Consider the following 14,604-nt stretch of genomic DNA (forward strand, 5'->3'; position numbering starts at 1 on the left):
TGTGTTAGGAACCCATCCGGGGGAGCAAAACATTTAACTCAAGTTTCCGCCCAAAGTGTCAACATCGATGTGACGCGATTCGGTGAAGAATTTTAGTTCTAACACACGAGATGTATTTACGGATTAATTATTTTTTTTAGCGAATTAAAATGTCATATTTTGAACCGCAGACTTTCGCGCGCGTGCGTGTAAGGACGCTTTGCGTCCCCTTATGTTTCCTTCCGGCGTGATTTCCATGAGCACAACCCGGAACATCAACATCGTCGCGGAAGCACGTCACGTGCCACTTTTTCCAGCATGGCGAACACGACCGACGGAACGTGGGACACCTTAACGGTGAATTTAAACAATCACATTTTAGAGACGCTGCAAGAGCTCAAATTTACGCACATGACGCCTGTCCAGGTACGAACGTCAATTCTCACGTTCAGCTTGTATCCGAATTGCACGGAACATCATTTGTTGCGTGTTTCCCCTCCAGGCTGCTTGCATCCCACTTTTTATGAGCAACAAGGATGTGGCCGCTGAGGCAGTGAGTGATTCTTTTCCATTTTCAAACAAAAGTCAAAAAGCAAGTCGAAAAATAAAACTGGTCACCTCTTCAACTCGTGCTTTGTATGTGACCCCCCACTGCCTACTTCTTGTGCTCGTCACGCCATTCTACGCTGCTGTTATTAATGGGAACGTTTTCTGCCTGGAAATCGTGCTGTGCATCTTTCCGGTTATCTACTAGATTATGTTATTCATTTTTTATGTCTGTTCGGATGTAATGTGTGTAGGTGACCGGGAGTGGGAAGACACTGGCTTTTGTCATTCCGCTTCTGGAGGTTCTGCTCAGAAGGGAAGAGAAGCTTAAGAAGATGCAGGTGTGTGTGCATGTTCATGATATTTATGGCAAAATGCTGTGACTTTTCCATGGGAAAGGAAGCGCCATGTACTTGCGCGTTTGCGCAGGACATTTATCGTCATTTCCCGTAAGGAAATTCTGTTTGAAAAAAAAACAACGCAACTATGATTCCTTACTTGAGAATACCTACCGTAGTTCCAAATATCAGAAGGAAATTTTCCCTTGGAAAAATTCCAGGACTGTACAAATGCGGCCATTGTTGATGTATCTACCCGTGATGACGGTGGATGTTTTTTTTGACATGCAGGTAGGCGCGCTGGTGGTCACGCCCACGCGCGAGCTGGCCATACAGATCAGCGAAGTCATCGGACGTTTCCTCCAGAGGTTTCCGCAGTTGACGTTAGTCGAAGCCACTCGCCGTTTTGCGCGGAAAGAACGCGCGTGAAGGGGCCCAAGCAGCGAGTCTCGCGAGCGGCGTTGACTCCAGGCCGCCTTGTTTTGCAGGCAGATGTTGATGATCGGAGGCAACAACCCCATGGAGGATGTCGGAAAGTTCAAAGAGAGCGGGTAAAGACACAGTTTTTTTGAGTTTAGGTGTGGCCCGGCACGCGGTCGGGGACCTCAACGATAATTTAAAAAAAGAGATCTCGATTGCCGAGTCCAAACGGTGAGCCTTTGCGGCAGGGCGCACATCGTGGTGGCCACGCCCGGCCGCCTGGAGGACATGTTCCGCAGGAAGGGGGACGGCGTGGACCTGGCGGGCTCGGTCAAGAGTCTGGAAGTGCTGGTTCTGGACGAGGCCGACAGACTCCTGGACATGGGCTTTGAGAACAGGTCGGGACCGGGACTTTTCCCTCTGAGTTTTCTTTTCCTTGGTTTTAGTACGCGGGCGCTAACACGCTAACGGCAGCTTTTTGCCGGCAGTCTGAACGCCATCTTGAGCTTCCTGCCCAAGCAGCGGCGCACGGGCCTCTTCTCGGCCACGCAGACGCAGGAAGTGGAGAAGTTGGTCCGAGCCGGACTCAGGAACCCGGTCCGCATCACCGTCAAGGAGAAGGGCGTCGCCGACGGCGCCGCCCGGAGGACGCCCGCCCGGCTCTGCAACTACTACACGGTGGGTGGGCGGGCGGGCGGTCCGCGTGCGCGCCCGCCTGCCCGTCGGCCGTCCGCCCGCTCACGTGGGGTCCGCTTCAGGTGTGTCGCGCCGAGGACAAGTTCAACCAGCTGGTGGCGTTTCTACGGCAACACAAACATCAGAAGCAGCTGGTCTTCTTCAGGTGCCTCGCTATTCCTCCTTGTTCCTCTTTCACCTTTCTTCTTTTCTTTCTTGTCCTCTTTTTTTCTCCTGTCACGCTTGTCCTCATCCTCTAATCTTCCCTTCGTCCCTGCTCTAAATATTACTCACTCCTGGCTCCCTTATTTCTCATGCCCTCCCTCTTCATTCATTTTCTCCAGCTCTACCTCTTTACTCATCCTTTCCTCCTCCTGTCATCCTGTTCTCCTTCCTCCGCATTTCATTTTTCTCCTCCATCCCTCTTCTTTTCTTCAAAAACGCTCTTCCTTTTTTTCTTCCTCACCCTCGTCGTGGTCCTGCCGCCCAACAGCACGTGCGCTTGCGTGGAGTACTTTGGGCGCGCCCTGGAGACGCTGGTGAAGAAGGTCCCGGTCCACTGCATCCACGGCAAGATGAAACACAAGCGCAACAAAATCTTCGCCCACTTCCGAGCCCTCAAAAGGTGAGCGGGCGTCGGGGGGGAGGGGCGTGCGACCGAGCCGCCGCCTGACACCGACCCCTTTGCAGCGGCATCCTGGTGTGCACGGACGTGATGGCGCGCGGCATCGACATTCCCGACGTCAACTGGGTGCTGCAGTACGACCCGCCCAGCAGCGCCAGGTCGGTCGCGTGCGCCGTACCGCGCGAGCGCGACGCGGGAAGGTCCGCCTAACGTCCGCGCCCCCTCCGCAGCGCCTTCGTGCACCGCTGCGGCCGTACGGCGCGCATCGGTAACCACGGCAACGCCTTGGTCTTCCTGCTGCCCATGGAGGAGTCCTACGTCAACTTCCTGGCCATCAACCAGAAGGTCGGTTCCAAGGGCAACATGTCAAACGCGCGGCCCACTTGGGGATGGATTTTCGTCTATGCGGCCCGCTGACGCCACCGCTTTATAATAATAATTCGTTCGGTCACTACGCCCTCATGTCGGTATTGAAACTTAAAGTGGAAAGACCGCAGCAGTGCTGGTTTCTCGCAGTGCCCGCTGCAGAAAATGTCGCCCGTGAGCGACGTGGTGGACGTGTTGCCCAAAGTGAAGGCGCTGGCGCAGGCGGACCGGGCCGTCTTCGAGAAGGGCACCAAGGCCTTCGTGTCGTACGTGCAGGCCTACGCCAAGCACGAGTGCGGCCTCATCTTCAGGGTCAAAGGTCAACTCTCCAACAGTCACCAGCAGAAAGCCGTTTTTCCCCTTTGTGATTTTTTTCCCCTTTCCCCTTCCCCGTAGATTTGGACTTTTCCTCGCTGGCCCGCGGCTTCGCGCTCCTCCGCCTGCCCAAGATGCCGGAGCTGCGCGGGAAAAGCTTCCCCGACTTCCAGCCGGCGGCGCTGGACACGGAGACCATCCGCTTCAAGGACAAGCGGCGCGAGAAGTCGCGGCAGAAGATGCTGGCCGAGCTCAAGCTCAGGCCGCCGCCGGAGGAGCGGCGCCGCGCCGCCGACAAGAAAGGCGTCCGCAAGCAAGCCTGGTCCAAGCAGAAGGCCAAGAAGGACAGGCGCAAGAAGAACGCCGCCAAGAGGAAACGGGAGCAGGTTTTCAAATCGCCGAAACCAGATGACGGAATCACTTTTTTCCCGAAGCGCGCGGCTACACTTGATACCGATAACAGGAAGTTGACAACGTTTTTCGACGGGTCCTCAGGGCTCGGACGAGGACGGGGACGGGGACGTGGAGGAGCTCCTGAAGGACACTCGTCTGCTCAAGAAACTGAAGAAGGGGCGGATCCGCGAGGACGACTTTGAGCGACGGCTGACGGGCGGGACGCATCATTAAGGACACCTCCCCGTCTTTGTTTTTTTGCTCTTTTTATTGGCCTTTCATAAATAGAGCTTGATGAGCTCGTCGCTGACGGCCGACGGCGTGAGGACGCCCAGGTCGGTGAAGAGCAGCGTGATGAGCGAGGGCGGCGTGTAGTCCACCAGGGGGTGCTCCTCCGACAGGTTGGACCCGCTCTTCAACGTGTCCGCCTTGTACTGACAAAACGCACGCAGTTGTTACGCACATTTCCGCATGGATTTGGAGGACCATCAAAACGGCCGCATTTTTGCGACAGACGTTTTGCCATCACGCAATAAAAACAGAAATGCAGATATTTTATATCGTGTTCCCGTTATTTGCCCCGCCGCAATTTCAAAAGAGCATTGAAGTTATGGAGGAAAACGCTAGCAAAGTGGCGAACTTTAGTCGAAAATGAAGCTTCTTAGCTTGCTTCATCCCAGTTGCTCGGCAACCGGATGTCACAAGATGGCAATAAAGCGCCTCCTCAAATTGCTTTAGCGCACGGGTGTCAAAGTCAAGGCCCGCCCCATCATTTTATGCGGCCGGCGAAGTTTCTGGCTAAAATACCGAATTTGCAAGCTGTCTTCAAAAACACCAACAATTTTTTTGTTCCCCATCTGCTGTTGAACAGTTTTTTTTTACCGGCCTCGACGCTAACACGCTTGAAATTTGTCCCGTCCCTCTGACAAACTATAATTATTACGTGGCACGCGATAAAAATGAGTTTGACACCCCCGCTTTCGAACACATTGGCCCAAGACGGCGGCAAGGTACCCCTTTTGCATAAACGACGATCCGCAACTCACTTCAAGGCCAGGACACCACAAAACGACGGCCGAGCCGTACTACTGTTGACATGAAGCTCCCCAACTCCCTTTTGTCTAAATGAAGCTCCTCATCTTACTTCGACATAGTTCTTTGGCACCAAGTTACCACGAGATGGTGCCAAAGCTTCAACATAATAACTTGATACATTTGACGCTCCTTCCACATTTGTTCCATGATTCAAACCCCTCCCTCGATCACCTTTGTGTGTGTGTGTGTGTGTGTGTGTGTGTCCTTTCAACATTTCCTTGATTTCCAGCCATGGAATAGATTGAGCTGACCTTGAACTGGTCGGGCACGTCCTGCTGGTTGAGCGGGTAGAGGCGCACGAACTTGAAGCTCTCGGCCACCACGTAGAAGGCCTTGTTGTGGGCTTTGGCGCACACCGCCATCTGGTAGGTGCCGATCTGCGCGCCAAAAATGCGATGGAAAAAGGGAAAAAGAAGGTAGGCGGGGCAAGGGGGCCAACCTTGTTGATGATGCCGCCGCTCTCCACCACGCCTTCGGCGCCCACGATCACCTGGTCCACCTTCTCCAGGACGTACCTGACGCGGACCATCAAACGCAACTAAATACTATACTAGTTGGTTGCAATCAAGGCGGCGAACGCCCTCCCTACGCATAATGTGCTTTTCTATATCTGGGTTGAGATCTTTGCATCTGGAAGTCAATCGCCGCCTTCCTGTCCAACTATTTGCGCCATGCCGTTTGAGGACACGGTAGCGCACGACTCGCTCACCCCACGGCGGCGTCCAGGATGACGGTGACCGGAACGTCGAGTTTTCTCAGGTGTTGCGCCATCAGCCGCCTTTGACGACAACGGGGATGAGACGGGGAAAAGGCGGCGGGACGTCCGGCCGCGGCGACTCACCCGGCGCCGTCGGGCTGCGACTCGGCGACAAAGACGGAGAAGCGTTTCTTCTCGGCCGCCGCCTTCTCCAGCACCTTGAGGACCACCCGCGAGTACGAGTGCGTCAGGATTTTCTGTCCCGGGATGCACAGGTGGGAGCCAGTCACATATGGCAGACATTTAGCGCCATCTCTGGATGTCAAACGCGACATGGACATTTTGCCACGGATGGGAAAGCGTGCCAAGAGTTCTCGGGAAGAAAAAAATCACATCTTTCGTAGCTGTCGAGAGCGCCGCCGCCGCCATCACTCGGTCATATTTCATTACGGCGGTGCTCAATAAGCCTCGAAGAGAAAAATGAAAAGCGTCGTCACGTATTTTACACCGCGACAATTCTTGTCGCCGGCAAGCCAAGACTTAATTTCAACCATTTGACTCTTACAATAAATGTATCTTTTTTGCGACTTAAGCTGATATTTGTGCACACTTATGTTGGCCACTACAGTATTTGGGAAGGACCGGGTTAAGTGACCCGAGTACTGTATCGTAGTCCCTTGCAAACAAACAAAGATAACAGGAGGCATCTGCAATGTGGCCAAGGGTGCAGGGAGGCTTTTTTGTTTTTTTTGGTCTTTATGGCGCAAGTGTGGGACTCACGGCCCCGTCCTTGATGAAGGTGTGACACAGCTTGGCCACTTTGCCCCTGGACATGGAGATCTTGTCCACAAACAGCTGCCCGCGCTCCTCCATCACTTTCTTACAGCGGGACAGTTCCTGCGGGCCGTCGCCATGGCAACAGCAGAAAAAAAAAAAAGGTACATGAGATGCCGCCGCTTGGCCGCGGCCTTTCCGGGTCGCTCGGCGTCGCACCTGGTGCTCCAGCCACGTGAGGCTGATGAAGCGCAAGAAGAGCTCGCCGCCGGACGACACGGCCACGGACGAGTCCACGCTGGTCAGCCGGTCGGTGGCCCACGTCAGGTTCTCCCTCAGGCCCAGGAGGGTCTCGCCTGAAAGTCGCCGACGAAAGGTCGCGCTCGCACACGGGCGGGCTTGGGTTTAGGGTTACCTTTGTCTCGCTTGAGGAACTCCAGCAGCGTGCGGATGGCGGCCACCGCCGAAGCCACGTCGGGGTCTTGCCTCAGTTGGCCGCGGAAGTACTCCAACAGCTCTGCCACAAACGTATGCAAATACCGTCAACGCAAACAAAAACAATACACTCAATAACAGCAAAAGACCACATGAGGGACACGGAATACACATCAGCACAAAAACATCTACTGTAGATGGTACAAACACAACAGTAGAGTCACATCGAATGGCACGCAAATGACAGGAGAAATACACAAAATAAAGGCAAACACAACATGAGGAATAGAAGACAGTAACAACGCATGTCAGCACAAAGACAACAGTAAATAAACAAAAATAGAACGCATGAAAATACACTCCAACACATCATATAGTTGGTACAAACAAAGCAACACTCGAGCGGCACAAAAGACAAGAAAAATGCACAAAATAATAGCATATACACACACAATTACCCGGTAACACACAACATGCGGTACATAAGACAGTGAAAATGCATATCAACAAAACTGTAAACAAAGAAAAAATACACAACATTTAGATGGTACAAACGCAACAAGCGCAAATGATATGAAAATGACACAAAATAAAAGCAACCGCACACAATTACTAGATTATACATAGTATGAGATCAAATGTACACACAAAAAATAAACACGGCAGCCCTTTACCTTCTTCATTCATGCTGCTTCCGTTTTTGGGATGCCAACACTTCCTTTTGCTCCGGTTTTCCCCTCCCGCTTTAGCGCACAATGCGTGCAATTCACCCGAGGGGAATCAGCAAAGCGGCGCCCGAATATTTCCTCTGGCCGTCTAAAATAAATCGGGGTTTACTTTAGTTGTCAGCGTACTACAGCCACATTGCTACGAGTTGACGTGTCGCGGAAATATGACGTCAAGCTTGACTGTGGGCTCTCCCTTGAACGGTAACTGATTTAAAAGTTTTATGTGGGTATGTGGCTTTAGCGCCACCTCTTGGACGGGAGCTCTCAAGCGCACTTTTGAGACCGCACGTTTGTGTCATGATTGGGGTTTGACTTTTCCTTCTAAAAGACCGATTTAAACGACTAAAACGGCAATTGCCCGGTTTGATTTCCTCATTTTGGGGGGGATTCAAATGACCATGTCAGAAACTTCATTAAATTCTTATCCGCTAGATGGCAGAAAATACGATTAACCTCAATCATCATCTTTCCCATTGTATTGTAATGGAAAAAAAATCTCTATGACCCAACAAATAAAACTGCAATGTTTATTTGAAAATCACCATTGTACGATATTGTACATTATAATATACGATTTTAACACAATAATCAGGTTGCAAAGAACTCCGTTCGTGTAACATTGTTTCATTAATGCTTCAATTTTTTTAGTTCACCAGTTGTTTTACACATTGTATCGTATTATGATATTATGATTATATAATCTTAAAATATTTTTTGGGGGGGAATTCCGATTGTTTTCTGAATTTTCATTTTGTGAGATTAAGGGTTGATAGCTATTCAATGCTGCAATTTTTGCAGACAGGAATATGCAGCGATAATGTCATGTGTTCCATGAAATGAAAATGCTTCCCTGGAGCAAAATAAAAGCTTTATTTCAACATTCAGTATGGACTTAGAATTAAGCCTTTTGTTAAGTCCCGCATTGCATTGCAAGAACTCTGCGTTACGGGAGTCAGACTAAGCCACTCAATGAAGTCATTGAAAGGCTTGCAAAGTTGTCCGCTGGCGCCCCGATGGGTTTGGGGTTTCAAAACAAAATAATCTATTGCCTTGCGTTTGTAGGTCGGCGTTGAAGGATACATGCAAACGTCGGAGAAAATGCACGATAACATTTGGGGTTTTCAACTTTTCCAAAATTTACGATATGGTATTTTTAATGGCAGTAAGTGGCATCTGAAGGGTGTACCTCTCAACCTCCCGTTTGGCTAGTTCCCCTCGTTTGCACTAAATTTCGTCCAAAAGATTTCTAACGGTGGCCACAAACGATATTCGTGGAAGGAAACAATCGATTACGACATCATCAACACGTTTAATTTAATCATTTACATTATGCGAGAGCGGCAACAACGGCAGAACAAATGACAGGAATATGGAAAACGATGTGAAGGCGGTCCATTGCTCCATCTTCGCGGTGGTCTGCTCAAACCTCGGGCCCAACTTGAAGCACATTGAGTCCATGTTGTTTAGTTCGATGGCTGAGTGGCTGAGTGGGTGGATAGATGGAGCCCAAGCTTGAACTTCAACCTCAGGAAGGCGACGTCACCATTACTCCTCCTCCTTGTTCTCGTAGTTATGCTTGATGTGTTTCCATAGTTTCTAACATAAAAAAACAAACAAACACAATTTTATGACCCCAAAAATGTTTCTGAGTCTTAATGAGGTTTAACCTGCCAGTGATTAGCTTAGCATTGCAAAGAGCTAGCGTCGCTTCGCCCTCTGACTGCAAGGTCAGAATAAAAGGCCATTTTCCGCGCCGGTAAAGCGTCTCACCCCGCGATTCATTTGCTCAAAGATCGCATCGCCTCCTTGGTCGAATATTCGCTCGAAGAAAACAGCGCCGACCATGATGGTTATGGCGAAAGTGGACGTTCTCCTGAAGAGCAGATTGTACACCGAATTGGCGAGCGCCATGTTGATAGTGGGGTCTGCGCGTGCGTGAAACTCACTTCCGCCTACGACAGAGAAACTGAAATAATACTTCGCACGTAAAATATATTCTTTCAAATGTAGTGTTTTGCTCACACCTTTGGCGCTGACGTGAAAGTAAACCACCCGAAATGAATTATATAATCATTACAATGGTGATTCATTGCGGTTATTGGGAAATCGCCCTTCCCAACGTGGCCGTCAAGTTATGACCAGAAATCGGGCGTCACTGTATTGTGGTGGGCGGTATCTTGCGCAAATAAAAATGGCGGAACGCGTGCAGACCGTGAGTGCAATTTGTTTTAGTAAATGAAATTAAGTACGTATACAATGCACTTCTGAAATAACTACAACCATCATTACGAAAAAACTAAAACTATTAATGTTTAAGTAGGCTATATCCTAATTTCTACCATTATTTTAATTTTGTACGTTATTTTAAACCGAGCAGTGTATGTATGTTGACAAGAAAAGTAGCAATTAATGATCGGCGAGTCCAGAGTGAAAGTCTTCATAGAGTTATTATTTCCTGCGCAGTCTACAAAAGCAATAGATGACAGATTGCATTTGACAACATAAAAGTTACTGGTTGACTTTCTATTTGTGACGTCACAACGGTACATGAAAATCAAAATAGTTCTTCCCGCCGGTGACGTAGACGTCTAGAATTGGTCGTCATCAATTTGTGTTTTTAATTGTTGTTGTGTTTTTTTTTAATCAGGGCACAGCATTCGAATGCAAAATGAAATCACAGGACAAATTAGCACACTCTAGCGCACGCAGTTTTGCAAGATTTGCCTGGGTAAAAATGAAGCTTGACAACTTACTATTGTGTGCTTTCAGCTGCATTCAAGCATCTTCCCCGATGGCTGCCGACCAGCTCCCCTTGTTGAAGGCTCGCAACACAAATGCAGCATCTGTTTCAGAAGCGGAGAGTATGCCTATATCGTTGCTCATTTGCAGACCCATGAAAAATCGACTGTGTGTCACGGAGGTGCGTTTCACTTTCCAATCCGGTGTGTTCCATGACATTTATGCGAATTTAAAAAAAAAAAAAAAGGCTTGGAAAGTTTGACTGATCCTTCCAATCAGATTTCAGGGCCTTTTTTTCGATTCAAAATGATGTTTCATTCAATGTGATTTTTTTTTTGTTTTTGTTTGAAGGCTACAAATTTTACCGATGCAGCGGCGGATGTAGCAAACGTTCCCATTTCCATTGCTGCTACTGTACAAGTACCGTGGTCAAAAAACGAGGCTTTTTGGTTCACGTAGAAGGCTGCAAATTCGCCGCGCCTGACCTTCCCGCTTCAGGTACTGTTGCTTTAATTTTCTTTGTATTACTCGGCGTTTGCGTGTGTTTATTTCAAAACTTGTCCCTTTTGCGTCGGCAGCCTGTATCATCAGCGCCGCCTCCCCAAAATGTCCGCCGGCCAGCGTCCGCCTTTCGTTTCCGGCGGTCCCGTCCGGCGTCTCCCCCGTCTTCGTCCCCGCGGCCGGCGTGGTCCGGCGGCTTCCCGATGCTCTCAACGTCTCCGTCTTTGCGCATGAAAGTAGTTTCAAGGGCATCTTCCAGCGGCATTCCAGCATCTTCCGAGACGGCCGCCGCCCGGCCCCCGTTTCCGAAGGCTCGCGTCACAAATGCAGCATCTGTTTCAAGAGCGGAGAGTACGCCTATATCGTGGCCCATATGCAGACTCATGAAAAGACGGCTGTTTCTCATGGAGGTAGGCGCCTTGGCTTTCGAAACCTTTGTGAATGTTGTATATAGCGCGTAGTAATATTGTATTTTCATAAATACAGTTGTCGTGAGTCAAGCAATTGAAAGCAATGTGAAAATGCAAGAACGTTTGTCACTGTCTTGCAGGTTTTACTATCTACAGATGCAAGGGCGAATGCACCAAAAGTGACCATTACCACTGCTGCTACTGCACGAGGATGCTAGTCCGGCCAGATGTATTTCTCAAGCATCTAAAAAGCTGCAAATCCGCCACACCCGATTCTTTCGCTTCAGGTATTCATGCTTTTATTTTCTTTATTTATTTTCTGCAGATTTGGGAACTCACGTACGATGCAGCGCCTCATAAGACGTCTTGTCGATTTAGGCGATAATTTCAGACTTTGAAATGCGCCTTACGGCTGTGAAAATATGCTTGTTTTTTGGTCCACATGTATTTTACAGTACTGGTAGGCCGCCTATTACTGATTTAATAACAGAGGCCGGTGAAAGCGTGTTTTTTTTAGTGTTTTCACTCGGAAAATCGCTCACTTTATTCTCGGTAGGCCGGAGCAACGGCGCTGCCTCCCAAATCTCGGCGACGCCCATCGCCTCGGCACCGCCCCCTGTGGTGACATCTGGAATCACACCTGTCTCAGCCCCCGCGGGCACGGACGTCCAGCAACCTCCCCTACCAAACGCCACCCATAGCAAAAGTCAGCACCCCCTTTCCCATGGAAACGCGTCCAACTTAGCCAAATCCAACATTCACAAAGCCACTTGTGATTTTTGCAATTTAACGGTTTTGGCCAAAAACCTGAAAGTGCACATCCGGAGACGTCATCAGTCATCAGACGTTAAGACGGCGAGTCCGCCCGGGGGCCACGGCAGCCGCGGGAGGGCTTCGCTCGTGTGCGAGTACTTTACCGAAAACCCGCCCTGCAAAATGTGCTCCATTAGCCTCAAATACTCCAAAAGCTGCGGGCGCGGCCATCCGAAGCGCCGCCGGCTTGGGCCAATCAACCGGCTTCAGCTCGCTCCGTCCTCGCCTCGGCCGATCGCCGGAGGGCTCCCGCTCTTCCAGAGAAGACAGCGCAGAATCACCGCTTTGCTATCCGACGTGATGGTGCGAGATCTGACGCCTTTACGGGCCCTCCGAGGAGACGGCTTCCGCCGGCTGCTGCGATATTTGGCGCCCGCCTACCGCGTCCCGTCCCCCCGAGCGCTTTGGAACGGCGTCAAACGTCACTTTGACGTCCTGCGCCAGGACGTCATGAAGGAGATGAAAGGTCGGCGAGTGTCGCTCGCCAGCCATCTGTGGGCGTCCGCCGGCGGCGAGACCTACCTCACCGTCTCGGCCCACTTTGTCACGGACTGCTGGAAAGCGCGGAGCCGGGTCCTGCGCACGGCGCCGGCGGATAAGCGCGCGGCGGTCGGCGCGGCCCGCCGCCTGTCCCAGGTCACCAAGGAGTGGGGCCTTGGGGTTTTTTGCACCGTCCACGGCGGCCTAAGTAACATGGACCGGCTGTGCGACTTCCCCGACCAGCTGGGATGCGGGCGACGCGCCCTCCAGAGGGGCGTGGCCGCCGCTCTCCTTTTGCCCGACGTGGCCGGAGCCCTGGAGGCGGCTCGGAGGCTGGTCGGCCATTTCCGACGCTCCGCGCCGGCCGCCGCCGCGTTAAGCAGGCTGCGGCGAGAACTGGGCATCGGCGGCGGCCGGCTCCGCTCGGACCGCCCCCTCCTGTGGCGTTCCACCTTCGTCATGCTCCGCCTCCTTCTGGTTCACAAAAGGGCCGTGCAGGCCGTTCTCCGCGACGGGACGCTCTCAAAGGTCAGCGTCCAAAAATCCACGGGCATGACGGCGGCGCAGTGGGAGCTGGCCCAGCAGCTGGTGGCCGTTTTGGAGCCGCTGGCCCGCGCGGCCCGGGCGGCGCCCGGCCGGACGCTGTCTTTCATCCACGCGCTGGTCCGCAACGCCGTCAAGTACGACCTGCGCCTCAAGAAGTCCGACATGGCCGCCGCGCGCGCCTTCAAGGCGGAGCTCCGCCGCAATTTGGAGAAAGAGTTCAAAGTGTACTTGGAGGAGATGCCGGAACGCGTCCCCGTCGTGGCCTGTCTGCTCGACGCACGCTTCAAACGCCTTCACTTCCTGTCGGAGAGTAAGAGAAGAGCCGTGCACGCCCATCTGGGGCTCTTGCTCCAGGAGGAGGCGCGCTCGCTCGCCGCCGCGGGTGGGTGCGGTTATTTTCTTGCAACATACTTGTTAGGCTACGTCTCGGAGCAAAAAAAAGGCGTTCGAATGTACTTGTAAATACATTCTAACGTTAAATGTTAAAAAGTTAGCATTTTCCCCCCTGGCATGTTTGCAAATACGTTCTAACGTGTTTGCACATTTGAAGGTACTTGTGGGCTAAACACCTTTTCTTTTCCTAACATCCTGCAACAACATCAGAACGTATTTACAAGTATGTTCGAATAAGTTTGCTGTCAAAAGGCTTTACTCCATATTGGCATGTCCACGCATTCGTAATGACCCCCCCAAAAAATTGTCCTTTATTTGTGCACAGCTCCGCCAAGTGAGGGAGAAAGATCCACGCCGGACCGGGATGCCCAACAACTTTTGAACCCGCAAAATGGAAGCGGAGGGGTCGGTGACTCAGGCGCGCAGGAAGAGATCGCCGATTATTTGCAAACGGCGGAAATTGCAACCACGGACGACCCGCTGCTGTGGTGGGCCAAGAACGAGGAGCGATTTCCCCGTTTGTCCAAACTGTCCAAACTTTACCTGGCCATCCCGGCGACGAGCGCGCCCGGCTCTTGGGCCGGCAGCGACATGGCGCAACTGCGGGCCGGCCTTGGCCCCGACCACGTGGACGCGCTCCTCTTTTTGCACGCCAACCGGGCTCCAACGGACAAACCGCTGACTGCAAATAGCCTATAAATACGATGTTTTGATCAAACGCGTTTGTAAAATAAGTAATAAAGCAGACGACTTAACCCGTTTTCAATATTTTTTGGGTGGTAGTGGGGGGGTCCGATAGCGCCCTCTGCTGTCGCCTGGATTACACGTCAGCGCTTTGATGGTTGCCTTGCAAACGCAGAAAACCGAACCGAGAACCGAACGTCAATTTCAGTCAAAAACTAACCTAATCCGGCGCTTCTCTCTTTTTCAAAAACACAAAATGAAATCAATAAGTGAGAAGAAATGTAATTTATGCGGATGTGCAATTACACTTCACACGGCACAAGAAAAGGCCTCATTTAATCGGATTGATTTTTATTCCAAAAACTCGGAATCGATCAAAATATCTTGGAAAGTATTAGTGGCGCAAGAACAATATACGATTGCAAAGTTAGCCTTGACTTTTCCTTTAAAATTATATAACATTTTAATTTACTTCATTTAAATTGAGGGATGATATACTTTAATCAAAATGAATCCAAGCAAATAGGAAACACATGACGTAAAGTACAAATCAATTTATAGCAACGGCTCACGTGTCACTAACTGAAAAAAGACATCATATGTTTATTTCCGATGAATGATGACATTGTTCATCATAAATAATTCTGCTCTA

The 14,604-nt window shown here is 50.8% G+C and overlaps 4 protein-coding genes across 6 annotated transcripts; 2 read left to right on the top strand and 2 right to left on the bottom strand.

Annotated features, from left to right (window-relative positions):
* Positions 1-262: 262 nt before the first annotated feature.
* On the top strand, positions 263-4,215 carry ddx55 (DEAD (Asp-Glu-Ala-Asp) box polypeptide 55). Its single transcript, XM_088435658.1, has 14 exons — positions 263-405; positions 482-532; positions 780-866; positions 1,155-1,246; positions 1,352-1,414; positions 1,532-1,681; positions 1,772-1,961; positions 2,042-2,124; positions 2,452-2,583; positions 2,649-2,741; positions 2,814-2,928; positions 3,100-3,268; positions 3,346-3,650; positions 3,760-4,215. The coding sequence occupies exons 1-14, from the start codon at positions 298-300 to the stop codon at positions 3,889-3,891; spliced, it is 1,770 nt and encodes a 589-aa protein (XP_088291784.1). The 5' UTR covers positions 263-297; the 3' UTR covers positions 3,892-4,215.
* Positions 3,907-7,568, bottom strand: eif2b1 (eukaryotic translation initiation factor 2B, subunit 1 alpha). 3 transcript variants are annotated; one of them, XM_088435661.1, is made up of 9 exons: positions 7,333-7,567; positions 6,639-6,740; positions 6,443-6,579; positions 6,230-6,346; positions 5,594-5,667; positions 5,462-5,530; positions 5,192-5,267; positions 5,004-5,129; positions 3,907-4,091 (listed from the first exon to the last, which is right to left on the bottom strand). In XM_088435661.1, the coding sequence occupies exons 1-9, from the start codon at positions 7,343-7,345 to the stop codon at positions 3,936-3,938; spliced, it is 870 nt and encodes a 289-aa protein (XP_088291787.1). In that variant the 5' UTR covers positions 7,346-7,567; the 3' UTR covers positions 3,907-3,935. The 3 variants fall into 3 exon arrangements, with proteins under 3 accessions (XP_088291787.1, XP_088291786.1, XP_088291785.1); XM_088435660.1 differs by having other exon boundaries at positions 5,594-5,706; positions 7,333-7,566; XM_088435659.1 differs by having other exon boundaries at positions 5,594-5,706; positions 6,230-6,579; positions 7,333-7,568.
* Positions 7,569-8,675: 1,107 nt separating this feature from the next.
* Positions 8,676-9,325, bottom strand: uqcr10 (ubiquinol-cytochrome c reductase, complex III subunit X). Its single transcript, XM_088435927.1, has 2 exons — positions 9,157-9,325; positions 8,676-8,982 (listed from the first exon to the last, which is right to left on the bottom strand). The coding sequence occupies exons 1-2, from the start codon at positions 9,295-9,297 to the stop codon at positions 8,932-8,934; spliced, it is 192 nt and encodes a 63-aa protein (XP_088292053.1). The 5' UTR covers positions 9,298-9,325; the 3' UTR covers positions 8,676-8,931.
* Positions 9,326-9,518: 193 nt separating this feature from the next.
* Positions 9,519-14,023, top strand: LOC148412222 (uncharacterized). Its single transcript, XM_088435926.1, has 7 exons — positions 9,519-9,598; positions 10,156-10,306; positions 10,477-10,623; positions 10,704-11,036; positions 11,177-11,323; positions 11,593-13,257; positions 13,594-14,023. The coding sequence occupies exons 1-7, from the start codon at positions 9,521-9,523 to the stop codon at positions 13,965-13,967; spliced, it is 2,895 nt and encodes a 964-aa protein (XP_088292052.1). The 5' UTR covers positions 9,519-9,520; the 3' UTR covers positions 13,968-14,023.
* The last annotated feature ends 581 nt before the right edge of the window (positions 14,024-14,604 follow it).

The sequence above is a fragment of the Hippichthys cyanospilos genome, chromosome 15 (genome assembly GCF_059441005.1).
Source record: "Hippichthys cyanospilos isolate Australia breed blue-spotted pipefish chromosome 15, RoL_Hcya_1.0, whole genome shotgun sequence".
In the NCBI taxonomy this organism is placed as follows: Eukaryota; Metazoa; Chordata; class Actinopteri; order Syngnathiformes; family Syngnathidae; genus Hippichthys; species Hippichthys cyanospilos.

What these genes read in the sequence shown, in the direction of transcription:
- ddx55 (XM_088435658.1), top strand. Translation starts at nt 298, where the DNA reads ATGGCGAACACGACCGACGGAACGTGGGACACCTTAACGGTGAATTTA. An exon ending in AGGATGTGGCCGCTGAGGCA is followed by an intron (nt 533 to 779) that starts GTGAGTGATTCT and finishes TAATGTGTGTAG; the next exon opens with GTGACCGGGAGTGGGAAGAC. An exon ending in GGAAAGTTCAAAGAGAGCGG is followed by an intron (nt 1,415 to 1,531) that starts GTAAAGACACAG and finishes CCTTTGCGGCAG; the next exon opens with GGCGCACATCGTGGTGGCCA.
- eif2b1 (XM_088435659.1), bottom strand. An exon ending in GTTCCTCAAGCGAGACAAAG is followed by an intron (nt 6,580 to 6,638) that starts GTAACCCTAAAC and finishes GGCGACTTTCAG; the next exon opens with GCGAGACCCTCCTGGGCCTG. An exon ending in GCGGCGGCATCATCAACAAG is followed by an intron (nt 5,130 to 5,191) that starts GTTGGCCCCCTT and finishes TTTGGCGCGCAG; the next exon opens with ATCGGCACCTACCAGATGGC.
- uqcr10 (XM_088435927.1), bottom strand. Translation starts at nt 9,297, where the DNA reads ATGGCGCTCGCCAATTCGGTGTACAATCTGCTCTTCAGGAGAACGTCC. An exon ending in TTGAGCAAATGAATCGCGGG is followed by an intron (nt 8,983 to 9,156) that starts GTGAGACGCTTT and finishes TTTTTATGTTAG; the next exon opens with AAACTATGGAAACACATCAA.
- LOC148412222 (XM_088435926.1), top strand. Translation starts at nt 9,521, where the DNA reads ATGACCAGAAATCGGGCGTCACTGTATTGTGGTGGGCGGTATCTTGCG. An exon ending in TGGCGGAACGCGTGCAGACC is followed by an intron (nt 9,599 to 10,155) that starts GTGAGTGCAATT and finishes GTGTGCTTTCAG; the next exon opens with CTGCATTCAAGCATCTTCCC. An exon ending in GCGCTCGCTCGCCGCCGCGG is followed by an intron (nt 13,258 to 13,593) that starts GTGGGTGCGGTT and finishes ATTTGTGCACAG; the next exon opens with CTCCGCCAAGTGAGGGAGAA.